The following is a 26,847-nucleotide window of genomic DNA, read 5'->3' as shown; positions in this document are numbered from 1 at the left end:
ACCAATTGATTATTTTTTAAGAATATAAAACGTCGGAATTTTAATGTTTGATTTCACTATTCTGTGTTTTCTTGTTAAATAGAGAAACAAATTGTTTATGTTGTTTATGTATAACTGTTTATGTAAATCAGGAAGCTAATAGTTCAAAATAATTTCCCTGTAAATTCCATCAACCTCGTCATATTTAAGAATCTCAATTGAATAAGGTAGAAGAACCGAAAGAAAAAACATGATCCAGCCAATTAATCCAGCACAGATTCACTTCAGTGTCAATGTTTCATCGCTCAATGACTTTTTGTCCAGCCCCAATCGTATCAACATGATAACAATCAGAATCTTTCAGCTTCCAGCCTGGAAAAAATCAAATTCACGCATTTATTAATAAACAATTGTATGAATAATATATTAATTGACTGAGAAAATTTTGGTTAGTAATTGTGTCTTAGCCAAACAAGATTTCAGGGCTAGTTTGAGACATATAATACAGTTTGTACAATAAAAAAAGTAACCAAATAATTGACATGTAACTTACCTCACGAGGAACAGCTCGTTTTGGTTCAACTTCACGGCCATCAACTTTATGAGGTCTTGCTGATTGAGCCGCGTCTACCATAGTAGATTTACTATATGTGATGAATCCGAATCCACGAGATCTTTTGGTTTGTGGATCACGCATCACCACACAATCGACTATTTCACCCCATTGTGCAAAATGGGCCCTAAGTGTGTCTTCAGTTGTTTTATAATCTAAACCCCCAATAAAAAGTTTCCTGAATTGTTCAGGTTCTTCATTTGTAGCTTTCTCTCCATTACCATTGTCTTGTTGATCACCTTGTTGATCTCCTTGTTGTTGATTATCAGAAGTGGTAGCATTATTTGAGTTCTCAGTATCAATATTAGGTTTTACATCATTTGATTCTTCACCTTGTTGTTGTTGTTGTTGCTGTTGCTGTTGCTGCTGAATCTGTTGTTGTTCATTTTCAGTGGTTCCAGGCATGATAATATGAGAATTGATGAAACACTACTTTCACTAAATATAACTAAATGTAAGAAATAGATTTAAATTAAATACACAATCACAATTTAAAAACAAATGAAAGGTGATGATTAGAGCTTTTCTGGCGCCAACTTGAATAATCTTACCAAAACAAATGATGTAAATGCATCTTCAATTATTGCTTGATACGGTTTTAAGTTACTTTTCACATTATTAAGTGTCATTTTTATATTTCAATCTTGACTTGATTGGGATACAATTTGTGATGATAAATGATTTGACCTGTTGACCTTTACAGTCTATGGACGAATTCTGTTACGATTGTTACGATAAATGAACAGTAAAATTTTTAAACATAATTATCAAAAAATTGGATTTTGAAAAAATAATTGAAAGAAGCGAAAGCAATAAATTAATATGATGGATAGATAATTAGCTCGATCCAGACATTCTACACCTTAATTGATCCATTCTGCTTGGTTTATTCTTTTCAACGCTCAAATATTCGGATTCTAAATTTTGACCATCAAAATAGGTCACTAGATCCAGATAGGGATATTCATATCCTTGATTACATTCACATTTGTAACCTCCAGACTCATATTTACGGCCAAACATTGGAACACAACGAGTTGATTCACGATCACATTTGTGTGTCCCTTCAAATGCGTTAGCTGTATTACCATAACTGTCACATTGATTGATATCTAATTGTAGGAGATCCATGTGCACAGAAACGACTCCTTTGAACGCCAATTTGTTGCGTAAATTATTCCAGCCGAAAAATGGCGAGCTATAAGTGACTAACCATCTCTTGTGGAAACCATTACAGTCATAATAAGGCCGAGACCAGTAACCATGATTCAATTCTGCAGCTTGATATTGCAATGGATATTGGTCAAATTTAATTGTGTTTAATCCAGATGAATTGTAACGAATATTTATCTTCGTTGTATATGTTTGTAGCTGATCTGTTATGCCGGTCCAACGTAATTTGAGGTATTTAAATGCTTCATTTTTCAAATAGTCAGGTTCACTAGCTGGTCCAGCAGATCTTTTACCAGCGAGATCAATTACGTTAAATGCGCGCAATTCTCGACGAGGACGCCAAGCATACGGAGCAAAATATGTATAATTCGCGTTGAATTGGTTACGATCAAAAAAGACACCAGCTCCCAATAGTTTCAGATCCCCAGAGACTAAACTGAGAACTTCTCCAATCATTTGATCAGTTGTTAATGATTTATCAGGAACTCGGAATTCAGCATAAGAGACAGTTGGATCCACAACTTGTAGAAACGCTGAAATGAAATTTGCTAAGCGAAGAGCCATTCGAGCTTGATTTTCAAACTGTTTTTCTTTATCATAAGCAACGTTACCAGGTAGATAAAGCTTATCCGGACTTGTACGTAGAAAATATTCACAATTATCTGGCGTAACATTATGACGCACAAAATCAGTGAAAGTGTTAGCATCTAAACGTTCCGATGTATTTTTACCCAAACCTGTCAATGTTTTGAGAGTACCAAGTAAAATTTTGGCATGAAAAGTATCCATAACCTCGGCATTTTGAGTTCTAACAGCTAAGTAATCAATTTTCTCACACGAATATCCTTTTTTATACTCGTTGGTGGTTGCTCTTTCAATTATTTCCCCTAGATATGGAGTTCGAACATTTTTAGGCAATCTAAAACCAGATTTACAGCGACATTGATAACCTCCTCGACGAAAACCAAAACCGTGTATTGGTTCACACTCAGTACTTTCATTTCTGCAGCGAGAAGTTCCTGCAAATGCATTTGGATGTGGATTTCCTGGACCGATTGGACATTGGTTGATATCCAGCCTTTCGAAGTCTATTTCCATAACTGAAACAGCAACATATCTGAAATTTAGGAGAAGTAAACAGCAATTAATAAGATTTAAATAAAAGGGAATCATTTTGCAAGTAAAAGTTGAATTTCTTACCTCGCATATTCTATATGCCTCCATCCAGTATGCCTTGGATTTAAGTCAACAATCGGAGATGTGGCTGAAACAACCCATTTATTTGATCTTTCGCAGTCATAATAAGGTTGAGTCCAAGCAACTGGACCTGGAGTATCTGAGGCATGAGGCGGACCATGGAATGTAAAGGTTTCATTGAATCCATTAGCGTGAAATATTTTTGCAGTATAAGTTGTTTTGGAATCATGGCTTTTGGTATTATCTGGCAACCAAAGGTTATACCACTTGTTGATTTTGTAATGTTCATGAGTATAATTATTACTTTGAGAATTGACTTTGACGGCACCTAAATCACTAACTGCAATAGTATTGAGAGTTGAGGTTCCAGAAAGGTGATATGGATCGTTGAAATCATCAGCACGGAAGGCACGAGGGGCAAACAGAGGCATTGTTTTGTTGAAAAAACCTTTATAAGATGGTGTAAAAGCTCGATCGGGTGCAAAATAAACAGAACTGGCATTAATAAAGCGATTAGCAGCAACATCAGCGATAGATGATAAGAAATAATACATGAAGCCGGGCTCAACATCATCTTCAGCTTTTTGTAGAATGAAACTGAATACAGAAAACACTTATTAGTTTTGAAACTTATTCAAGTTGAATTGAATGGGTGATGAAAGATAAAACTTACCTGTAGAAAAATGCTCGGCTTAGTGCCATATTGTGAACATGAAGTAAGTTGGTACGATTAGGGAAAACTGGATCTGTTCCAAGCCACTTAATATTAGGCACATGGGTAACAGTTGAATTGGGTAAAAAGAGATCATTGATGTCCACTATTCTGCAATTGTCTCGATTAACACGATTCATTTGTTCATTGATAGCATCAAAATTGTCTCTGGATTGCCAGTCAAATTGGCAGTTTGTCAAACGAATTACTGTTAGAAGAAATATGATTCCAGAGGACATAACACAACTCCGCAGTTTGATCATTGCTGGTGACAGTTGAGTAGAAAACAAGGATTGTTAAAACTAAAGTAACAAAAAGATGAAATAATGAAATTTAACATGAATATGAAAATTAACTTACATCCTCCCTGATTACCGTAACCGCGTTTCTTTCCAGTTTCTTTTTCAGTGACAACATTTACATTGACAATATTACCGAAATCTTTGAAATAATCTCTAAGATCTTCTTCTTCGACATCTTCTTTGAGGCCTCCTAAAAACACTTTTTTCACTGTTGCTTGTGATTCTGGCTTGCCTGACTCCTAACGTGTACGGCGAATGAAATGAAAAGAAAATTGGAAAACCATCACTACTACTTTCTGAATTAAATAAAATGTACAATAAAAAAAGTAACCAAATAATTGATATGTAACTTACCTCACGAGGAACAGCTCGTTTTGGTTCAACTTCACGGCCATCAACTTTATGAGGTCTTGCTGATTGAGCCGCGTCTACCATAGTAGATTTACTATATGTGATGAATCCGAATCCACGAGATCTTTTGGTTTGTGGATCACGCATCACCACACAATCGACTATTTCACCCCATTGTGCAAAATGGGCTCTAAGTGTGTCTTCAGTTGTTTTATAATCTAAACCCCCAATAAAAAGTTTCCTGAATTGTTCAGGTTCTTCATTTGTAGCTTTCTCTCCATTACCATTGTCTTGTTGATCACCTTGTTGATCTCCTTGTTGTTGATTATCAGAAGTGGTAGCATTATTTGAGTTCTCAGTATCAATATTAGGTTTTACATCATTTGATTCTTCACCTTGTTGTTGTTGTTGTTGCTGTTGCTGCTGCTGCTGAATCTGTTGTTGTTCATTTTCAGTGGTTCCAGGCATGATAATATGAGAATTGATGAAACACTACTTTCACTAAATATAACTAAATGTAAGAAATAGATTTAAATTAAATACACAATCACAATTTAAAAACAAATGAAAGGTGATGATTAAAGGTCGCTATAACCAAGAAAAAGATGGCGGTTATTAATACTAAAATGGCAGTCAACTCTATGACCAAAGAGTAAAAGAGAGCTCCTATGGAGAGCTATCTCTTCTTCTTTCTTTCTGTATTTCTAAAAAATATTTAGCTAGCAGTAACCTTAACGAGGAGTCTTCTACAGACGACCAGTTATTAGATGATAATGATCTTGAACGTTCATTGTTAGAGAATGAAACCGAAAATAACACAAGTGGATTGAACGTTGAAATGGATTTAAGTCCGTAAATAATGATTTTCATCGTTCAAACGCAGCAGAATTCCATGATCAATGTCCAGGAATATGAAGAATCTTACCGATAAGTTGAAAATTATAAAAAAAGTTGAACTAATATTTTGTTAAAATAACATTCAATTAAAATTTTCACCAATTTAAATAATTTAGCTGAATTTCTTGTCTAAACCAATTGATTATTTTTTCAGAATATAAAACGTCAAAATTTTATTGTTTGATTTCACTATTCTGTGTTTTCTTGTTAAATAGAGAAAATAATTCTGAAATTCTGAGAAAAATGAGCAAATAATCTAACATATCATTGATTTATTGCTCAAAATAGCTGAAATAACTGTTTCAAAGATACAGATTAATGCGAAAGTAAAAGATCATGATTATATCATCAATCAATCTAATTATGATAATAACAGCAATCATTTTTAAATCCTTCACCGAGTAACTCTTCCCTTCTAACTGAGCCTCCATGTTGTCTTTGATTTGGCATTCCTATGAATTTGAATTTCATTAAAGATGATCAGAGCTACAATTTAAGTAGCAATTTTTGATATAAAACTAATGACAATAACAGATAGAGAAAGAAATTTTTTCCCTTTCAGTTGATCTTGTCTTCTATGATTGATCACCTTTCAAATTTGATCAATTTAAACTTTAGCTGCAATATCAATCCAATATTCCGTATTTAATAACTGTTTATGTAAATCAGGAAGCTAATAGTTCCAAATAAATTTCCATGTCTTTATGAATAAGTATTTACTTCCATCAACCTCGTCATATTTAAGAATCTCAATTGAATAAGGTAGAAGAACCGAAGGAAAAAACAAGATCCAACCAATTAATCCAGCAAAGATTCAATTCAGTGTCAATGTTTCATCGCTCAATGACTTTTTGTCCAGCCCCAATCGTATCAACATGATAACAATCAAAATCTTTCAGCTTCCAGCCTGGAAAAAGCAAATTTACGCATTTATTAATAAACAATTGTATGAATAATATATTAATTGACTGAGAAAATTTTGGTTAGTAATTGTGTCTGAGCCAAACAAGATTTCAGGGCTAGTTTGAGACATCAAAATAATCAGTTGATACAGAAAAATATACCTTTAAGAATTATGAGCATCTAATGTTGCCGAAATTGGTTATAAAAGCAATGAATGGGAAAGGGAATCAACATACTTGTCGTAAGGCAAAATGTCTTTCATTGTAAATTATGTTTTAATTGTAACCAAAAAGTGAAACTAAAGTCCTTCAGTTTGCCAATGACCATTGTTATAACGTCAAACACAAAGATAATGTCTACAAATGAGTCCAATTCCAATGGATTTTGATTTTTCCATGAAAATTTCCTTCTGGAGAGAAAAAAAGATCAAGAAATAATGATTATGATGATGGTAACAATAATAATAAAGTAACCTTCCAATGGGAAATGCCTTTCATTTTATGTAAGAAAATAATCTTAACCATCTTAACTTATTCATTTTTTTCTTCTTTCGAGTTTTTTTCGCCCAAAAGAAAGTTATTTACCATGAATGTGATGCTGTTGAAGAAAATCTAACATAAAATAACATAAAAGGCTAAACTATAATCATAATCATAATAATAGTAATGATAATAAAGGTTTGTTTGTTGTAAAAAAAATCATTGACGTTTAACCCTGAATAGATATCAAAATCCATCAGTGATTTACTTGGTGAAATCAGTCAGTCACGAATTTATTTCTCATTCAGTATCCTCTCTGTGTAACTATATTTAAAGCTTTCACATCTTTCACATGGTATTTCTTTGAATTTTACAGTCTGGTGAAGTAAATTGCATGAAAAGCCCTTTGGTATCCTACGAGAGAAAGAGATAGAAAAAAATAACACTGGATAGGTTAATCATTGCTATTACTATTAATAATAGTCTATTACATTACTTACCATTTATGGCTAAAATAATACATGTTGTTGAAGTAATGTTGGCATCAAAGAGTAATCATCAAATTGAGTTGACAGAAATACTGATAGAAATACATTGATACATCTATTACACTTTGACGAGCTAATTATTAACACCTGAGAAAGGCCATCCAGAGTCAGGACCTGGTATAAATTGATTGTTGATTTCAAATCAAGAGTCCAATTTCAATGATTAACTGTTGTTTGTGAAAGTGTATAGTCTGGCTGGAAGAAGACATAAAGAGAAATGAGAATCAAGTTAATATTATCATTAAAACAAATGTATAAATGTTGCAGTTAGATGTGAATGATAAAATTTTGATTGTGATTGACAAGTTAATGAAAAGACTAGGAAGAGAAATTTTTTAATTCACTTAATACAATTTGATCAGAATCCAGAATTAAACTTACAAATGTATAATCATTTAACTGTCAGCAAAAGATGTAAAACCTTAAGGCAACTCGGCTTTTTTCCCCTTTGCTTTTCGCATGTAACAGTCAACAACTCCATAGGTTAATATAATCAAATTAACTTCAATCAGATTTTAATTTGATTGAAAGAGACCACTTCTTCCTGAATCTGGAAACACTAATAAATGAACATGTAAATTCAAATTAAATCACGAAGAACACGTTTGATTAGAAATGAACAATTAACATTTAAACGTTGAAAATAAAAAACTAAAAGTCACTGCAAACCAAAGTGAGACAAAAAATCGTCTGACAAGAAAATTGGAGCCAAAATGAAAACACATGGATGAAGCTTAAACTCAGTTTTTCTTGTTAATCACAAGATAATCTAGAGATTCTTGAAAATCCTATTGAATTATAGCTTTTATTTATTCTGTTTTTGGATAATTAATAACAAACCCAATGAAAGTCGATTCATTCAAGTTTAATTAATTTTTCAATTGTGTTTACTCGTTGGTTTCCAAGCAAACAGCTTATTGGACTTGACAAAATGTTAAAAGAAAAAGGTAAACAATCATGATTTTTACTTTCTTTTTACTGGTTAAAATAAATCTTTTCATAATTAATTGTAATTAATGTTTTCATCTTTATTATAATTAGGTTAGCAAACAACAAAGTTCGTGACGGTTTGTACATTTTGTGTATAAGAACGCAAAACAAATTAACACTTTCACAACGTTAACCATTCATTTTCATTTTGTTTCCTTACCGGTTTATGGTGAAGCTTTCTTCGCTAACCCAATGCGAATCATCAAAATTAAATACTCTTCTAAAGATAATCAAATCTCTTTGTATTATCCCTATCATCATTACCTGTACATTGCCTTGAATAATTTAAATTGTTTCTTCGCCATATATCATCTTATCATCATCTATGTGCAAATCATTTAACATATTGTTAAGGGTGAATAATAATTAACAAAATAAACTTCCCGCCTATCCATAGATATCTTTATCGTTATCCGATCCAATTGATCTTATTGATCCATCATGGACTGAGGACTAAACCCTATCATTTGTCCACCAATTTTTTTATTGTTTACTTTCAATAAATCCTTTTTTCAATCAATTCTTTGATGATAATCAAATAAATAATAATATATTTATGTGTATTTAACAGGTTCGTAGACCTGACTTGACATTGACTACTGATTGCTGTGAAGGTTGATGCCCAAAATAGCAGGGAAAAGGTATGTTATTAGTTTTTACTTTTTGAAGTAACAAAAAAAATCTAACAACGTTTTTATCGTAAAATTGTAAGCTAATAGCCTTAAAACAATTTAAATGATAAATGTGACATCTTGTTTCAACTATCATCATTTACCTGTAAACATTACTACCTTAACGTGGCAAGTTGACCATTAAAGACTGAGAAAAAAAAGAGAAACATTATTAATATTAATTTTATTAATGAAAAATGGTCTCTTTTACTTGAAACTTAAAGTAATAAATTTTGCTGTACAAAATAGAGCCAGAAAATAAGGTAAAATCAAAGGTTTAACTGAAACCTCACCCATAACAATTGAATTGAAACAAAGTGAAAGTTCAGTTGTATCATGATTTGAAACAAAAATGCCAAAATAAATCTAACAAATTATAAATCTTGCTTCAAGGTTGGTTGGCTAAATTAATCAAACCAGACTTTGCTAAATATAAGGTAAATATTTAACGTTGCATTATCTTTGATTATGTTAATTATGATGATCGTCTATATTCAATTTTCTAGTAATTTTACACTAATATTTGCGTGCACTGCCTTACCAATTAAATCAATCATCATCAGAAATGTTAAATTAATAACGATTAGGCTAAACGCGAGCTCAGCTCTAATTTATAAGCCAATTTTAAACAATTAACCAAAGGTAAGGTTTAAACATGATTTGAATGAAGCAAACAAGAAATTATTGTTAATCAACTCACAAAATTTGGATACAAACTCAACTCTTTAGCTTCTTCTTCTTCTTCTTTTACCAGAGATTCAAATTTTTCCTGTTAAAAATTGTAAAACAATATTAACTTATGGCTATAAATATTACAGAATAGCTTCTTTGGCTTTTCACCTTCTTCTTACCTGGATAACAGCAGTAATTAATTGATCAAACAGTTTCTCAAAATAAAAGATGATTACTATTCAAGTTTACTCGTTTATTGACCTAAACTGTTGTTTATTTATTATTTTTTTTCATCGCTTTTCCTTCCATCTTATGGCCATCTCAATATATCATAACCATTCACTAATAGCTTATTAATCAGATAATAAAATAATGATACCACGCGGAAATTTAATTTACCATCTTTCAGGGGACTTTCGGGTAAGTTCACAGGTTAACTTTGTAATCAATTCAGTTTCACTTGTTATGTAACCCGTTAACAGTTTGCACCAACAGTCAAAGCTTGAAGATGTTGATGAGGATGAACCTAAGAGTAAAAACAAAGAAAAAGTAAAGAGGCAATTAAATGATTGAAAATGTTGGTGAAATTTATGGAAACTTATCAAGTCTCTGATAGGAAGAGGTAAACTTCCGGAATAAGGTCTCATTATACATTGAAAGACGTGACAATCGCCTGATTACCTTATAATTTGATTTTATTGTTGCTATCTTTATAGTTGTTGATCTTGTTGTTGTTTTTGTTCATCTTTTTACAGTTTAGTAAATTGTTATTAGCATTATCTTGGCTTTGCGCTAAACAGTTTCACATTCATTGGGAGATAATTTGTTTTAGCAACAAAATAAAGGCTCAAGGGGTGGGTGGGTTCAGGTCAGATGATTTGTAATTTTGAGCCCAGTAGCAAGATACTGATGAAAATAAGAAGAAGACGATCAAGACAATGATGATGGCCATGATGATGGTAATGGTGATGAATAAAGAAGAGTTAAAGATGATGATAATCATGTTAAAAGAGGAGACTCTAATTACTTGTGAATAATGTTCAGTATTCAGTCCGTTTTACCCTTTTCCTTTTCCTTTTCCTTGTCAGTTTATTTTCAGCAAATTTTCTCCTTTTTCTTTTTCTTTCAATTTCTCTATTTAACCCTTGAATTCAGAACCAGTTTCATTTCATGCCAAGAGTTTTCCATCCTCTATATTTACACCATCCATCCAAAGAATACCAAAATTGATTGATTGTTGTTACAATTTATTGACACAAACAGAACCTTTTTAGAGCCCAAATATCCACGGCAGCTTTTTATTCCTGAATATTTTGTCTTTAATCCATAATCACCTCATCATAGTATTAATTACATGATAGTAAGAGTAATTTATTAAGTTTAAACCAGCTAATCCAACATTAATCACATAAGCGCATCAAACGAGGCCATTGAGATTGAAAGCAGCAAAACTTAACACTTTTTCTGGATCTTTCCAACTGTCACTCAAACAAAGGCTGGTAAGAAGTCACAATTTTATAATAACTTGATCTTGTTTAAAAAATAGATGATATTTAATGAAACAGACGAGGTGTTGGTCAAATTGAGCAAAAAGATTTGAGCAAAATCCGTTTGCGCTAAGAAGATTTGAGCAAATTTTGCTCAAAAATTGTTGATAATTTTCAGAAATCATTCTTAAATTTTAGATCATTCAAGATCCTACAAAAAATATATCATATTATTTTTGTAATCGATAATAACATCTAATGAATGGTCAAAATCAATAGAACTGTCGATAAACTGAAAAAAGTGTTAAAACGATGGTGTGTACCAACAATTTTTATCGACGAATGATAAGTTTAAGCTCTGACTTTTACGGCCACAGAAAGCAGTCGATCTAACTGAAAATCGAAGTGATCGGCTGTACATTTTCTGATTTTTCATCGAAATTTACATTTTTAATTGAGTTTGATGAAAAATCTGCTTCCATAATTGAACAAAAGCCGGTGAAAGTTTCAAATTTGATCTCGATTATGACGAAAACTAAACCTGAGTTTAAAATTGTGTTTGCTCTAATCAGTTTTGCTCTTGAATGTCTTAGCGCAAAAGGTTTTTGCTCAAAGCTCTTTGCTCAAAATAACCCAAATCAACAGACGATATTCATTTCGATAATAATAACTTAATTAAACATTTGTTACGTAAAGCTTAACATGAAATTGGTCTCAAGTCCACCTGTGACTTTCATTACAAAGTAAGATTAGAGATGGCGTTGACAATTTAAGCCTTTGAAAAAAGCCGTTGTAAAACAAAGGAAAAATTTACCGCAACATTAAATCGTCTAATTTTATTTCTTCTGACTCTTAATTATTGTTTACTAACTGTTATTACCAATATTCTTGCTTCTTAATTGTAATGGTGAACAATGATAAGAATGTCTTACACACAATGATACCGATTCAAAAAAAACATTCCAAATGAAGATGTAATTGAATTTTCCACCCTCACAACTGTACCTATTGTGTTACTCTGTGTTATTTTTCACAAATTGCTTTTTTTTGCAACAATGTTTCTAATTTTTTCAATATAAATTTCATCAACCCGGAAATATACCATGTTTAAAGGTAAGAACGAAGTTATTACAATTAAAAGAGTGTAAATTTTGCATCAAGTCTGAAAATGTTCATTGCCATTATGTGTACCTTTACTTTTATGCTTACTCTTACGCTAATAATGGTAATCATTTTTTCCATCAATAAGAAACTATTCATAACAGTTCTTTAGTCTCTTTTCAATTTGTGAATAATACCTGATAACAAAGGCATTAATACTGTCTAGTGGATTAATAGAATTGATAATGAAAGATTGTATAAATCATTGTTAACTTTAATCTAATCCAGACTAAAAAAACCTGCCGTAACTCCAGCCTGTGAACTTTCCCTTGCTTTTTTCACCTCATCGATGTACTTTGATGCTGATAATTATTTATGTATCAACTGATACCATAACTTTAGCTCATTGTATCATGATATCATTGAATGAACTTTAATCAAGACAGAATTTAAAATAGCTATAGTTAGATGAAATGTTGATAAAGATGATATGGACGTGTGAGGACTTGAAGTCTTGTTGCTTGACGGATTTTTGACCGATTCTGAGTTTAATTCCATTTTTTCGTTTTAATTAATGTTGCGTATTAAAGGACATTAACACTGTGCTGTTAATGTTTATTTTAACACAATGTTAATATTAATGTTAACATCATCAAGTTAACAACTTGTGATTTAACTTTACATAGGCTAACTTGCATGTTTGGGTTATTTGTTAGTTGAACTATCAAGACTTTTTGCTTGTAAATTATCCTTTCTTTTGTTTCAACACTATTAATATTGATTGTTTATTAATTATTATTATAATATGATTTTATTATGCTTTATAAATTGTGATAAAAGGTTTACATTGCTATTAATTAATCAACCAGTTAATTTGCTAATCTATAATGGTCAACAGAAAGTGCATTCAACTAACAAATTGTTTTGTTTTTTTTTTCCTTTCAGTTCTGTCTCTTTTGCTGTTGTTGGTATTTTTTGATTAAATATTATTGCAAATTGAATTGCCATTAAATTGCTGTTCTAAGAGATCATTAATGGTAACAATTTTAGTTATTAACTCTTGCTCAAGAAAGGAGTGTTCATTCAGGTAAGTGTGGTAATTAATTGGAATAATCATTCTTATTATCTGATTCTTTAATCAACAAGCTATAAGCCAAAAAGTGAAAAGAAATCATCTTCAAAATTAGAATTAGAAAGCTAAATTAACTAGTTAATTAAATTAAATACATATATTTAATTGTATGTTAGAAAGTGGAAGAAGAACGAGAAAAAAAGATTCAAAAGAGTTGCATGTTATATTAATCAATTTTATTTTTTGTACTTTTCTCTCTTTTCCAGTAATTGTTAATTCCATGGTTCCATATTCAAAGTTGATTCATGATGATCATAATCCACCCATTAATCTTGGAATCAACCTTTCATTGGATTGGCCATTAACAAGATTCCCAGTCTAGATCTTTCGGAAGTTAACATTTGTCAAAATTAGAAGAGCAAATTTGGTTGCAATGTTGACCGTTTAAAGTCAATTAACTTTTACCTTTGGTTACCGGCCAATCCATCAATACTGATGACAACTTTCAATGGCGATACAAATTCAGGATTCAACAGGGAGCTTTATGACCAGTTTTCCCTGGACTGGCCATACTTGTTTGGGCTAATCCTTATCATCACCTAATCACAAGAGTAATGGAGAGAAATACAATGTAAAATGGTTTCAAGAAGAGTGAAATGATCAACCTCAACACAAACTATTGTTGTGTTGAAAAGGCTTGAAAATCATCACAATCATGATACACCATTGCGTGATAGATTGATTAAAAGGGAATCTACCTTTGATTTTACAAACATTACGTATTACCATTGATTATCTTTGAGGAACGATTTGTACACTTACACATTAATTTAGTTTCATTTTTTTACTTTCTCTCGCCTTCTTTCACATTCATTCATAATTTCAACTTTTACTCTTCAATTGTTATCATGTTTACTTTTATCATGTGTAATACAATCAAGCAAAGTTATAATAATAACGCTGGAAAAAAGCAAATGATTGAGCGATGATTGAACTTAATGATATTTACTGGCATTCAGGAAAGGTATGAAGAAGAAGAAAAAATTAAGAAATCAATGAAATGTTACCTTGAGATAATTCTTGTACTTACAAACGCTTTTCCACTGTTTCATTTCAACATTTATATAACATTATTACTCTGGGAATATTTTTATCATTGGAATTGTCATTATTATTGAATGTGTATGTTTTTCTCAATCAACAATCAGAGAAAATAATTTTGTAATGATTACTCATAAAAAGTAAATTGAAAAAGGGTCTTTCCCTGAGTAAATATTTCAATAGACTTGTCCATATGAAGAAAGCTAAAGTACACCGAAACATCTTCACATTACCTAATTGTTGAAGCATGTTCATTTCATTTAGTCAATGTAATTGTTGTTTTACCCGGTTAATTCAATTGTTGCAATCATTATTCCGGAAGTTAATATCATCAATCACTCATGAAAGTCATGGTGAAAACAATTTAATAAAAGGTATTACTAATGAAGCTCAAGACAGGCATTGATACTCGAGGCGCTGTTGTCCACTTACACATGTTAAGAGTAACTTATTAGCAACAAGTTATTACTAGTCTAATGCTACTGACTCAAGTGGATTAACTTGTAATGCTTAGGTGTTTTTATTGTTTAATTGTTGTCTGGCAAATTGTTATTTTAAACCTGAAATTGTGTTAACAAAAGGATCATTTTAATACCCTGGATTAAATTAATCCTATTATGATGAAGGTAAGTCTACAAATTGGTTAGACAATGCTCTAGGGTTTGGCTTCTTGTTTCAGGCCTAAGACTTTGATTTTTGCAAATGTTTAATATTATTTTCACAAACTCACAGTTGGCTGATTAATTAACTAACCATGGTGATAGTGGTTTGTAGTTGATGTCAAAATGGATTGTAACTGTTGATAAATGATAATCACAAAAGAATCAAATGAAGCAAAATTTGATTTTAACCAATTTTACCTATTTATCTTGGATACAAGCTTTCAGCTTTCCTAACTATGGCGTGTATCCAGAGGTTGAATATTTTTTTGGCCTCAGGACTAAATATTAGACTAGATTAAGATTAATCTGTTATAACATTTGATTAACGTTTCAGTAAATTTAAAGGTAAAATTATAAACGATGCATTTGATATTGAAAAGAGTACAATTTAGATAGTATAAGTAGATTTTGAAAGACGCTAATGGTTCATCATTTTTTACCTCTCCATTTCAATCAGGTTATTTTATTGGAATGGCAAATTATCATGCTAATCATCTCTGGATTTGATTGTTTTCCGAAGCCAAGCAAAGACAATACAAAAGGGCAAAATGTACATTTTCAGTTCTCTGGATTAAAGCAACTCCAGGCTATTTGAAGGTAAGGTTGAATGGTGAAAATGTTGAAACTGATGAAGATGATGAAGATGATAGAAATGATAATGATGATGGTCAAATTCTCACGGTTACAACGGGCTTTGAAAGATGGATTAATATACAGAGAGTGAGGAGAGATTTACCAATTATAAATGTTATTCTGTCAAGAAATTTTTTCCTTCTTCATCATGTTCACCTTTTCTTTCATGGCAATTTTTCCCAAATCTCTTCTCAATGTGTAATTCAATTTTAATTCTAGAGTTATAGCTAGTCCAAATCCAGTTCTGATTGGGTTCTAATGAGACTAAATTAGTCTGTCTTCAATCCAAGCCCTTAGTTTTTTGATTCGGGCAGCTAATTCATTTCTTTAAATTTGATGAACTTACTTTTCCTCTTTTTTTTGCTTCCCTTACAGGAGGACCATCAAAGGATCATCATTATGACCATCACCAACAACATTGAAATAATGATGAACTGAAAGAGCAATTATTTGGTCACAGACGTAATCCATTGAAAGGCTGTTAACCAGAGCGATGACACCAAATGAAACTTCATAGGATGTAAAGGCTTTATTTATCGATATTTTTGATTGATTTATATCTATCACGTTATATCTGATTTGGTTAATTCAAGTCAATTGATCAGAATGACCACAAAAACAGTTAATCGTAGGCAACTATCATAGCAATGGCCACACCAAAAGCAATGGATGTTTGCCTCATATGATTATACATATTACTTACATGTTAGTGTGTTTATTATAGTAATTAGATGACAATTAATTCATCAAATTGCGCTGTGCAAATCCAAATTAAAACTCAAAGGTGTCTTAAATCATACCTTTGTTGTATATCATTAATGTGTTTCTGCAAATGGGTAAATAAGTAAATTGATCATCATCTTGTTTACCCGGTCAAAATCGTGTTACCCAGAGTAAATGTAAATTGTAATTTGTAACTATTTACAAAATTATTAGTTATCACCATTAAACAATAATTTTTTCTTCTTCTCCATTAATACATTAACAGTAATTATTGCAGGTAAATGAAGGCTTGTTTCAGTGGCAAGCAATGGGTTAATGTTTCATTTCAATAAGGAAATATTACTTGTTAACAAATCATTTGAAAAATTTACCGTAAAATTTTGTGATACTTAAAAGTGATTTCAAATTTAAAATGGTAATTATCATTGAAATTGATTTGGTTGATTTTATAAATCAATTTCTAGTTTAAATTGACCGGTTACAATATCTGAATCCCGGATTGGTTAATAACCACATGGCTTTCCCTCTCTTTTTCATTGCAGCGTTTGATTGATAATCAAACTGTTTTTGTTTTGATATTATTGTTAGTTTATTGTTGTTGTTTTTTTCAATTTTTGGTGACTTGATAATTATTAATGTAATCGAGAAAAGGTTAAAAAGTAAATGAAGATTGATTCCCGGAAGAATAAACCCAGCAAACCAAAATCTATGCGCGTTCAATAGTGTAGCCACTCGTTGGCAAAAAGCTGAAAATTAAATGCAATTTTTTTTTCATGTATTGGCGTAATGAAAATTAGACCAGCGCATTTACTCGTGATAACATATTCAGCAATGTAATCATGATTTCGCGTAAAAAAACACGTTTAAAAATATTTTCATGAATCTCGCGTAATTTATTAACGCCCCCTTAAAAAAGAATGTTTTTGACGCGAGTTTCGTTTAGAGTTATTTACATTGTAAGCAAGAAACAAGTTGATTTCTTTGAACGTGTTTTTATTCAACTTTTAATTCAATTTTAACGTGTTTTACTCAAGAAAGGTAAGTTTTCTTGTTAAATTCGATGATCTGTCTATACAGAATTTCATTTTCATGTTTCTTTTTTTTGATTTTTTGAAATTTGACTTGATAGACACAAAAAGCTAGTGAACAAGTTTTCTTGGTTGGAATCGAACCTTGTATTTTGGCCCTTTTCCTTTATTCTTGACCTCAAGGTAAGTTGAATTACATATTTTCATCACATTCATGAAATCATCATGATCAATAACCCATGATTTTACTCTTGAATAATACAGGGAAGCTGTTAACACGAACATAGGAAAAGAACAGTGATCTGGACAAACAGTTATTCATCTTTGGTCTGTGATTCAAGAGAACAATTTAATCAAGAATCCAGTAAGTCAAGTGTCATGATTACATTAATCATCATGTAAATTCATGTTCTTAAAGTTCTTTTTCATGAGTCAATAGTTTTTTGGTTAGAAAACGCTAAATTTGTTATAAAAGCTTTTTATTTGTTTATGTTAACAGTTGACTCATGCACTTGTTTTCTTTTTATCTTGTTATCATAGGACACGATGACTAGCCTCAAAAGATCAGCCGATGAGACCGAGAGTCAAGATAGCTTGAAGTGCTCTAAATGTTCTAATGATAACATTCTTGTACTTGCTGCCTGTGGGTGCATTTATTGCAAGAAATGTCGAGATCTTGAAAAAGAAAATTGTGGTTCTTGTCAACTTCCTTTGAATGGGCCAGACATTGATCTTCACATAACCAAAACTTGCAAGTTTCGTGAGCGTGGATGTGATAACAAGGCTCAATACTTGTGCAAGTGCATACGTGATGGCTATCTATGTGGTTCCTGCTTAACTGTGCTCCATGGAACCAGAGTTTCTGCTACATGTATTCCTGATAAGATAGATGGACACGAAAACAAGAAAAGAGTCATATGTCAAGATTGTGGAGATTTCTGGGCTGAATTCAAGATAAATGACCCGCCAATTACTGCTTGTTTCATATGCAAGAGTAAATATTCAAGTTTTGAAGCTTTACCTGATGAAAACATCACTATGGACATGGAAAATATCAAGAAATTTTTCCATTTAACTACGCGAATTATGACATGTAAATTTCGAAAGATTTCTACTATCTTAGGTCAAAGGCAGAAAGTTCTCGAAAAGGAGACACAAAAAACAAAAGAAGCAGTCCAAAAGATTGAAACCAATTTTGCGGATTATAAAAAAGAGTTTGAAAGCGAAAACGCGGAGTTCATGGAGCAGCAAGATAATATAAAACGGGTAAGCATGATCATTGTTCATGAAAACTAGATTCAATTAATACATGAATACATTTTCTTGTAGATTTTATCAAAATTGGAGACGAATGGGCCCGTTTCTCGAGTCATGAATAAACTCACTGACAATTCATTGAAAGTTAAACAAGACGAAGCCTTATTGAATCTTTTCACTTCTTTTCGTAATGAAAATGTTTTATACAAGCCAATTAAAAGGGCAATATTCAAGTTCACCTCAAATGATAATTTTTACCAGATCTTGGAGGCTAGTCAAGAAATTCAAGAAAGTCAGGAAACCAAGGAAATTGGATCTCAAGATGAAAGTGAACTTGTAATCTGTTCTCAAAGTGGTAAAGAGTTTACATCAAATCAGGATGGACTTGTCACTCATGAGCAGCATTCGTTAGACAATGAACTACAAGTAATTGAAAAACATGGTCATCCTAGTCAACCATCTTTGGCAATTAATCTTGACCAGTCACAAGTTGCTGGAACATCAAAAGCACAAACTCCAATGGAACTTGTGATTCATGGAAATTCACAATCGGAAAGTCTTGTGAAACACGAAATATCCGCAACACAGCAAAATAATAGTTTATGGTTTCCAAATCAGGTATCTAGACTCGATGACTTGAACCGTCGCCAAGCCGAAATCAAGGTTTTTCACAACCCTGAACCTGTTAAAGTTCAAGTTACTCGCCTATGCAGCCCATTTTACATATTTCTTGAAATACCTGAGCTTGTTGAAGCAAGGATAAAAATTTTACAAGAAATCAAGAGCCATTCACATCTATGGAGGCCTCTTGATAGATTTGATTATGGTAATTATGTTGTTGTACGAGATAATTTCACACAAGGTACGCCATATAAAAGGGGAATTATCAAGTACATACGGAGCCATGATGAAACTGTCCGAGTTACCTTGTTGGATTTTGGATTTGACATCATGGTCAATTCATGCGAGGTAGGAGAAATTCCTGATCTTGACATTGGAAGCGTTGAGAATACATGTTTCATAGGTAAACTCATGGGAATCAAACCAATGAGTAACTTCATATTTCCTAATGGAGCTCGAAAATGTGCGACAAATTATCTTAATTCTATTTTGAAAAGACATGGATCACGAGTTACTATTTCACGAAAGTACGAACATGAAGAATTCACATATATTCAAGTTAAGCAAAAAATTGACAATACCGAACAAGACTGGTCTCAGCTTCTAATCATGAATGGTTATGCCTTGGCAAATCTTGAAAATAATCTTTGTTTCATTCCGGAAAAAGATTATTGTTACCGTTATCATGCACTGAACGATTGTGCTTTTTGTAATCGTGTACACGAGTGCCCGTTTTGTCATAATAATCATTCTCTTCTTCATTGTGCTTTTTTCAAGGCAAAGCTACATGAATTTCGTCTCCACGCCTAACTCGTCGAAAGAGATTTCAAAACCTAATTTTGATGAAACATCTATCTCGGAAATCACGAATGATCAAGAAAAACAGCAAGAAACTGCAGTTGAATCTATTTCTGGAAATTCTCAGCCACCTACGGATGCACAAGATCAAGTCACCATGAAAATCAAGGATGAAGAAAAGATTCAAAAAAGAAAGAAGCGATCGTCCGTGAAGAAGTATTTTTGCGACCAGAAACTACTAGCAAAAGTTAAAATTGCTTCTATTGAAAAAAAAGATGGCCTAGATTCATTGATAAATAACTCACTTGAATTCTTGTCCCAAACATTGCCAACACTCAAGCCAACGAAGCCTTATCATCCAATTCTGTCACACATGCACCAATTATTGAAAGCAATTAATGAAAAAATTGAACAACAAGAAACCTTGAAATCCATGAATTCTGGTTACGACATCGAGAACTCAATAAAAATCAAACGATCTAAGGATGTAAGTTCGTATATTCAGGAAGAGTATTCTTGTTCATGTAATTAATTGCCTGTGTTATCATTTTTTCAGAAAAAAATCACAATCGGTGACAGGCTCACGGTTCCATGTTCATCATATGGCTTTGCAATTGATGGTAAATCACCTAATCTAGTAGTCTCACGATTCATGAGAAAGTGTATCGAGAAAGAAACTAAATTAGGAGCAGGAATGAACAATAAGCTGAATGATACCAATTTTGTCTACAGGTTGGGCAACTCGGAATTAAAAGATGAAGAGAGACTTCAAGACGGACAACGAATCATTGACATGATTATTGGTATTTATCACATTTTTACACGTTATCACGGATTTTAATCTTACTTTCTTGTATTTCAGAACATGCACATCAAGTTCTTGGATTGAAACATGTGACTTACAAAGAGTACAGAGAGTGTATAACCCAGATAAACAAGGCATTATATGACGTGAATCGTGCAGATGGTGACAAAAATTTAAAAAGAACAAGAAAACATGCATTTGATGAAGATGAAACTGAAAGTGATTCACAAAGCGAGAAAAGGTCAAAAAAACTACATGATTCTGGGCACGATTCAAGAAATAGCCACGATCAAGAAGATGATGATGAAGAGAGCGATACATGTGGAGTAAAAATGCACATTTAATTTTTTGTTATTTAATGGGAATTTTTCACTAATATTATATTTTATTTATTCGTAAATTTACGCTAGATTCTTTAATTTCAAAATAAATTTTTTCACCTGCACATTTGCCGTAACTTTCATTTAAAAAAAATTACGATTTTTTCACTCCTTATGTAAACTAGTTTTTCTCTCATGGACAAAACGAGATTTTCATTTAATCATGTACACTACATGTTTTCGCTTGTGGGGATTTGTGCGTTTGATGTTCATTTTTTAAAGTTAACGCGCTGGTTTGCTGGGAAGAGTTAAAGAGAGAAAGGGTTTCTCCTCGTTCCTCTCTTCTGCATATCTTGCTTTTTTGATTTTTGTTGTTTAGCCTCTGGTTATTTTAAGGCTACTTCCATTTTGACTCTCAAAGCTATCTTTCATCATCATCAACTTCATCATGTTCACGCTCATTCTTTCATCTGCAGATAACCTGGACAACAATAAAGGTTTAACCTGCTCAACCAGAATCAAAGGATTGCATCGGTTATGACAATGTAATCGATTGGCAGGAAAAGATGCTCAAGGCAAAAAGGATAAAATGGATATTTTATGTTGGACATTCAGTGGTCGATAATTATCAGGGCTATTAGCTATCAATTGCTAGAGGATTAACATCTATTGTATCATCTAGATCAGTATGTTAGTAACGGTTAGTAGACGGTAATCTTGTAGATGAACTTTGTTTAACTTTGTTCTATCTTACCGTCATCCTCTAACTTAGGTGTCATTGCACTAGAAATTGTTGTAGTTTCACTTACATCATCTGCTGATGTTAAATTAAATATTGTGCTACTCGTCGTGGATAAGGTTGAACTTGCTCTTGTAGTTGTATCAATTGATTCGTACTCTTCTGATCTTGTAGTTGGTTGATCAATTTCTTGCGATGAAGTTTCTTGGATTGATTTTTCCGTTGTAGATACTTCACTTGCTGCATCTTTAGATTCTGGTCTTAAGGTTGATGTAACATATGATGAAGATGTTAATGATGATTCTGTAGATTTACTTGTAGTTGTGATGGTAGTTTGATCAACTATTGTTAATTATTCAATATCTGAAACACCAGAGCTACTTGATATTGTAGTAGACGGTAATCTTGTTGATGAACTTTGCTTTACGGCTACCTTATCGTCACCCTCTAACTTAGTTGTCATTTCACTTGAAATTGTTGTAATTTCAGTTACATCTGTTGTGGTTAAATTGAATGTTGCTTTGCTTGGCGTGGATAAGGTTGGACTTGCTCTTGTAGTTGTTGCAATTGATTCGTACTCTTCTGATCTTGTAGTTGGTTGTTCAATTTCTTGTGGAGAAGTTTCTTGGATTGATTTTTCCGTTGTAAGTGATTCACTTGTTGCATCTTTAGATTCTGGTATTGTGGTTATTAATTAAATGTTGTTTTACTCGTCGTGGATGAGATTGGACTTGATCTTGTAGTTGTGTCTGCATCTTTAGATTCTGGTATTGTAGTAGATGTATCATATGATGGAGATGATGATAATGAATATGTGGATTTACTTGTAGTTTATCAACTGTATATTCTGTTGTTACATCTTCAATATCTGAAACAACTGAACTACTTGATCTTGTAGTAGACGGTAATCTTGTAGTTGTATCAATTGATTGGTGCTCTTCTGATCTAGTAAAGGGTGTAACACTTAAAAAGGCACAAATGAAGGAGGTAACAAGAAAGCTAATCTTACCTTAATCACAAAATTTGACGATATTGATTAAGATAATAATGAAGCAACAGAGACAATGAAATCAAAACCTAATCTGTTGCTTCGAAATCTTCATTATTATCTTAAGCGATGTCACCAAATTTTGTGATTAAGGTAAGATATGCTTTCTTGTTACCTCCTTCATTTGTGCCTTTTTAAGTGTTACACCCTTTAGTTGGTTGTTCAACTTTCTTTGGAGAAGTTTCTTGGGCTGATTTTTCCGTTGTTGTTTCATCTTTAGATTCTGGTAGTGTGACTGATGTAACATAAGTTGAAGATGATGATTCGGGGGATTTACTTGTAGTTGTGATTGTAGTTTGATCTTGTAGATGAACTTTGCCTTACGTCTACCTTATCCTCATCCTCTAACTTAGTTGTCATTCCACTTGCAATTGTTGTAGTTTCACTTACATCATCTGCTGATGTTAAATTAAATGTTGCTTTACTCGTCGTGGATAAGGTTAAACTTGCTCTTGTAGTTGTATCAATTGATTCAAACTCAGCTGATCTTGTAGTTGATTTCATTTGAAATTGTAGTTTCAGTTACTTTGGATGTTTTGGATGAAATTGAGCTCGATACAATGATTTACATTTTATGTATCTTTTTGAATTTGATATTGTTACGGCAGAATTATTGGTGCAAATGTCGTTGTTTCGTCTTCTTTTTCCTCTTCATCTTTCTTGCACATCTTCAATCTCCTCGGAAGTTGATTACGATACAGATGTGGACATTGTCGATTTGACTTACTATAATTGTTGTACTCGTCATTACTTCTACCTTTGTTAATGATGATAATGATAAAAGTCCTCCAGGCTCAGGGTCTGACTCTGGGTCAGGATCAGGTTCATGGTCTAGCCCTGGAAGAAAATTAAATTGATTGATATTGTTCATTATTGATTGAGAAACACCATCGGAGTTTAAAATTTTCAAAACAAAACTTTGAAACTCCTAAAGGATTCAAGTTGCCTTTGCTAACCTTGATACTTATTATTATTTAATTACATTTGACCTTGGTATAATAACAGTATTAATTTAATAGCACTGTAATAATCATTTGATTATAATGATGTAAACTCGTTCTTCTCATTTCCTATCTTTCACCATTCTCCAGAATCAACAATCAAAGTGTTTCCTGATCATTAGGTTAATCACTATTAAACTGGACAGAGAACATAAAATGGACCAAAAATAGCTCAAAATATTGAAATGAAAGCAATGACTTCCAAGAATGCCTTTCTGCTGAACTGATGCTACTTTCGCTGCAATCCTCTGAAAATGGAATTGAAGTCAATCTAAATTACAACCAAATGTACTCTTATTTCAGCCGTCAAGTGATACTTCAAGATACTTTACATACTCAAGACTCAATAGGATGAAATTTCTGGTGATAAAGGAAAGTGAAAAAGTCTCAAAATAAGCCGTCATTTGGAATGAGCATTCAACTTTTCCAACCAGAGATTGATATTGAACAAAGCAGCTCGTAATCGTGAAGAAGAGAAAAGGGAAGACGAATAATGATAATGAAGGTGATGAAAAAAAAACTGATGAGACTGATGATGATAAGAGAGAAAAGATGAAAATCAAAGGTAAATGCTGATACAGGTAGAAAATAAGAAAGGTTGGGAGAGGAAAAAATGTTTAGGGATGTTCTTAAGAAAAAGAAAACTTGTTCCTTCTTCTAGAACTTTTATATTCCTAAGAAAGCATTAATATGAATCGTTCATAAGGCGTACTTCTTATCATCATCATCATCATCTTTCTCTCTCTTCTTCATCTTAAAATCATCTCTTTTCTTTTTCTTTGACTCTCTCAGGCAATACACAAACAAAATTCACTTGGACTCATGGCTGAAACTTGCTGAATATCAGTATTATTTTATCATGCTAGGAACTCAGATTTATCATCATTCTCACCCTCCCTCTCTCCCTCTCTCCTCTCTCATCAACTCTCTCAGTTGATCATGTTCATATCTTAACCCTCTAACTGTTTTTTAATATCATTTACTTATGATTACAGTGAGATGAATTTTTCACATTATTGTTTGACATTTACTTTTATTGATAACAGTACCTTAGTATTTACTTGATTATTTATTTGTTTGTTACCCAAATTTGGTTCCAATTTTTTCGATACAGGAATACGTTTTCATTTTAATCTCCAAGTGACCAAATTTTACAATCAACATCAACAATTAATTTATTCATTTTGATCAACCATCTTTAACACAACAAGTTTAACAGAGAGACAGCAACAACAGACATTAAAAACATTGTAACTCAAAGCAGCTTTAAGGATATTAGATTTTGTATTTTTTTGGGTTTTATTTCACATTTTTAGTGACAATTTATCATTGAAATACCATTCATTAAAGGATTGGTCAATTGTTTAATCTTGTCATCATCATCAATTGTCAACAACAACTCTATGTTGTACTCTTGGATCTTTTGATTAAACCTAAATTAGGTGAGTTTACATTCATTTTTACTCACTCTTGGATTATTGCATTGAACTTGAATTGTTATTGAAACAGTTATTCAAGTGTTGATACCAGACAATGTTTAGGTTGACATTGACTTTGAACCTTTTACTTTTCTGGTTCAAGGTTTAACCAGAAACTGGTTGCGATTCAACTCGAACTTTCACTTTACCTTCTTACTAACAGCTGGTTATTTCAATGAACAGACGCTTCTTTATAATCATCATAATCATCCTCTTGATCATCCTTACCTTTATCGTGAGCTTTTTTCACCAAACAAATCATGAAAAGAGATTTTCACTTTTTTCTTAACCAAACACACATTCAAAAAAGCTCAGACATTATTTGATTATTGAGAGTTATTAATGGTTTGAATAACAAGGACTAAATGATGATTAAAATTAAACAGGGAAAAAAGTATTAAAAAAAAGGTTATACAATTAACTCTATTGTCCAGCTCGATGAACCAGGAAGATTGAATTGATCAATTTGAATTACCTTTCACTAATAACCTCCAACAAGATTAACTCAATGATCAACTCGCAATATTTAACTCTTAATGATTAACTTTAACGATTCAACTCTAATGGTTAAATTGTAAAGATGACTCGTTATAATAGGTATTCAACATTTTCTTGAATCAATCACAATTTTAGCTTGAAAATTAAACAATCCAAAGACATTGAAAGTTACTTTCAAATTTCAAAGTAAACTTCAATTGTTTTTTCCTACCATTGGCTCAACTAAAGTGGCTAACAATTTAAACTGTAAATTATTGTTACTTGATGATCAACAAATCATATGAATTAATCTATACAATATCAAGAGAGTGTATCAAATTTTTGCCTAAAAATTTTGACAAAACTAACATTGTAAGAGGATTTTAAGGAAAATGTTTTGAACCCAATTTTGTAATGATTGTCCATCAGAGAGACTTGAGTTACAAGGAATCAGTTATGTATTTACAACCAACAACCCAACTCTCAACTGAAAATTTTGACGTTTGCTAAAGAATGACTTTTTCGTGCCAAATGAACATTATGAGATGAAACACTCGAGCTTCGATTGACAAGATTTTGTCTTGATTTTCCATCGCTTTCAATGGGTTTTCCTATTTTCATTTTAGGTTCATTTTAATTTTGACTGTCCATAGTTAGTTAACAGTGTTAGTTAACTATTAGGTTAAATTTAAAGACATCACCAATTTAACCATTTGATTGCTGGTTACCTTCATAATAGGAGAAGGCTTAGGAAATAATAAAAAATAGGAAAAATCATGAATAGGGTTTAATAAGGCTATGGGTCAATGTAAAGTTGACCTGAAACCCTTTTTTTCTGTGTGTTCAATGTTTACCCAATGGTTTGTTAATGGTCAAAGTAATTAACATTATTACCATTAAATAATAATGTTTCAATCACAATTTATCATTGAAAGTAAAGTAAACCATTTAACTCTGTAACAGCAATTAACGGTTCACCTTTCCATTTATCATTAACATTTGTTGTTAA

At 32.0% G+C, this 26,847-nt stretch overlaps 3 protein-coding genes and 4 long non-coding RNA genes across 11 annotated transcripts; 4 read left to right on the top strand and 3 right to left on the bottom strand.

Moving 5' to 3' along the window:
- Positions 1–9: 9 nt before the first annotated feature.
- On the bottom strand, positions 10–1,285 carry LOC149093265 (heterogeneous nuclear ribonucleoprotein 87F-like). Of its 2 annotated transcripts, XM_089269215.1 has the most exons (3): positions 1,144–1,285; positions 533–1,040; positions 10–351 (listed from the first exon to the last, which is right to left on the bottom strand). In XM_089269215.1, exons 2-3 carry the CDS (start codon positions 995–997, stop codon positions 340–342), a joined length of 477 nt encoding a protein of 158 aa, XP_089125341.1. In that variant the 5' UTR covers positions 998–1,040; positions 1,144–1,285; the 3' UTR covers positions 10–339. The 2 variants fall into 2 exon arrangements, with proteins under 2 accessions (XP_089125341.1, XP_089125340.1); XM_089269214.1 differs by lacking the exon at positions 1,144–1,285 and having other exon boundaries at positions 533–1,136.
- Positions 1,176–5,028, bottom strand: LOC149093264 (uncharacterized). 2 transcript variants are annotated; one of them, XM_089269211.1, is made up of 5 exons: positions 4,331–5,028; positions 4,035–4,215; positions 3,636–3,939; positions 2,966–3,559; positions 1,176–2,882 (listed from the first exon to the last, which is right to left on the bottom strand). In XM_089269211.1, exons 1-5 carry the CDS (start codon positions 4,793–4,795, stop codon positions 1,430–1,432), a joined length of 2,997 nt encoding a protein of 998 aa, XP_089125337.1. In that variant the 5' UTR covers positions 4,796–5,028; the 3' UTR covers positions 1,176–1,429. The 2 variants fall into 2 exon arrangements, with proteins under 2 accessions (XP_089125337.1, XP_089125338.1); XM_089269212.1 differs by having other exon boundaries at positions 4,035–4,212; positions 4,331–4,977.
- A 3,505-nt stretch (positions 5,029–8,533) lies between these two features.
- On the top strand, positions 8,534–9,730 carry LOC107371867 (uncharacterized). The gene is made up of 4 exons (XR_003083962.2): positions 8,534–8,785; positions 9,209–9,252; positions 9,322–9,457; positions 9,570–9,730. It is a non-coding gene; the product is annotated as an uncharacterized LOC107371867 (long non-coding RNA).
- Position 9,731: 1 nt separating this feature from the next.
- On the bottom strand, positions 9,732–11,433 carry LOC149093263 (uncharacterized). The gene is made up of 2 exons (XR_016199859.1): positions 10,169–11,433; positions 9,732–10,013 (listed from the first exon to the last, which is right to left on the bottom strand). It is a non-coding gene; the product is annotated as an uncharacterized LOC149093263 (long non-coding RNA).
- Positions 11,434–11,794: 361 nt separating this feature from the next.
- Positions 11,795–16,520, top strand: LOC107371866 (uncharacterized). Of its 2 annotated transcripts, XR_016199858.1 has the most exons (6): positions 11,795–12,087; positions 13,021–13,162; positions 13,414–14,874; positions 14,981–15,255; positions 15,368–15,507; positions 15,919–16,520. It is a non-coding gene; the product is annotated as an uncharacterized LOC107371866 (long non-coding RNA). The 2 variants fall into 2 exon arrangements; XR_001570909.3 differs by lacking the exon at positions 14,981–15,255.
- Positions 16,521–20,570: 4,050 nt separating this feature from the next.
- Positions 20,571–21,120, top strand: LOC149093262 (uncharacterized). The gene is made up of 2 exons (XM_089269851.1): positions 20,571–20,773; positions 20,833–21,120. Exons 1-2 carry the CDS (start codon positions 20,623–20,625, stop codon positions 21,117–21,119), a joined length of 438 nt encoding a protein of 145 aa, XP_089125977.1. The 5' UTR covers positions 20,571–20,622; the 3' UTR covers position 21,120.
- Positions 21,121–21,403: 283 nt separating this feature from the next.
- LOC149093261 (uncharacterized) lies at positions 21,404–25,251 on the top strand. 2 transcript variants are annotated; one of them, XR_016199637.1, is made up of 3 exons: positions 21,404–21,795; positions 23,974–24,388; positions 24,676–25,251. It is a non-coding gene; the product is annotated as an uncharacterized LOC149093261 (long non-coding RNA). The 2 variants fall into 2 exon arrangements; XR_016199638.1 differs by having other exon boundaries at positions 23,974–24,448.
- The last annotated feature ends 1,596 nt before the right edge of the window (positions 25,252–26,847 follow it).

This window comes from Tetranychus urticae, chromosome 3 (genome assembly GCF_039701765.1).
Source record: "Tetranychus urticae isolate SD_2017Ah chromosome 3, NJAU_TeUrti_SD_1.0, whole genome shotgun sequence".
Taxonomy (NCBI): Eukaryota; Metazoa; Arthropoda; class Arachnida; order Trombidiformes; family Tetranychidae; genus Tetranychus; species Tetranychus urticae.
Note: the sequence above shows the minus strand (reverse complement) of the source record. Positions and strands in the feature narration are given on the sequence as shown.

Excerpts from the sequence above, each read along its gene's own strand:
- LOC149093265 (XM_089269215.1), bottom strand. The coding sequence starts at position 997 with ATGCCTGGAACCACTGAAAATGAACAACAACAGATTCAGCAGCAACAG.
- LOC149093264 (XM_089269211.1), bottom strand. The coding sequence starts at position 4,795 with ATGCCTGGAACCACTGAAAATGAACAACAACAGATTCAGCAGCAGCAG. Across the intron at positions 3,560-3,635 it reads AGCCGAGCATTTTTCTACAG|TTTCATTCTACAAAAAGCTG; the intron begins GTAAGTTTTATC and ends TTCTGTATTCAG. Across the intron at positions 2,883-2,965 it reads AGGCATATAGAATATGCGAG|ATATGTTGCTGTTTCAGTTA; the intron begins GTAAGAAATTCA and ends CCTAAATTTCAG.
- LOC149093262 (XM_089269851.1), top strand. The coding sequence starts at position 20,623 with ATGAGAAAGTGTATCGAGAAAGAAACTAAATTAGGAGCAGGAATGAAC. Across the intron at positions 20,774-20,832 it reads AATCATTGACATGATTATTG|AACATGCACATCAAGTTCTT; the intron begins GTATTTATCACA and ends CTTGTATTTCAG.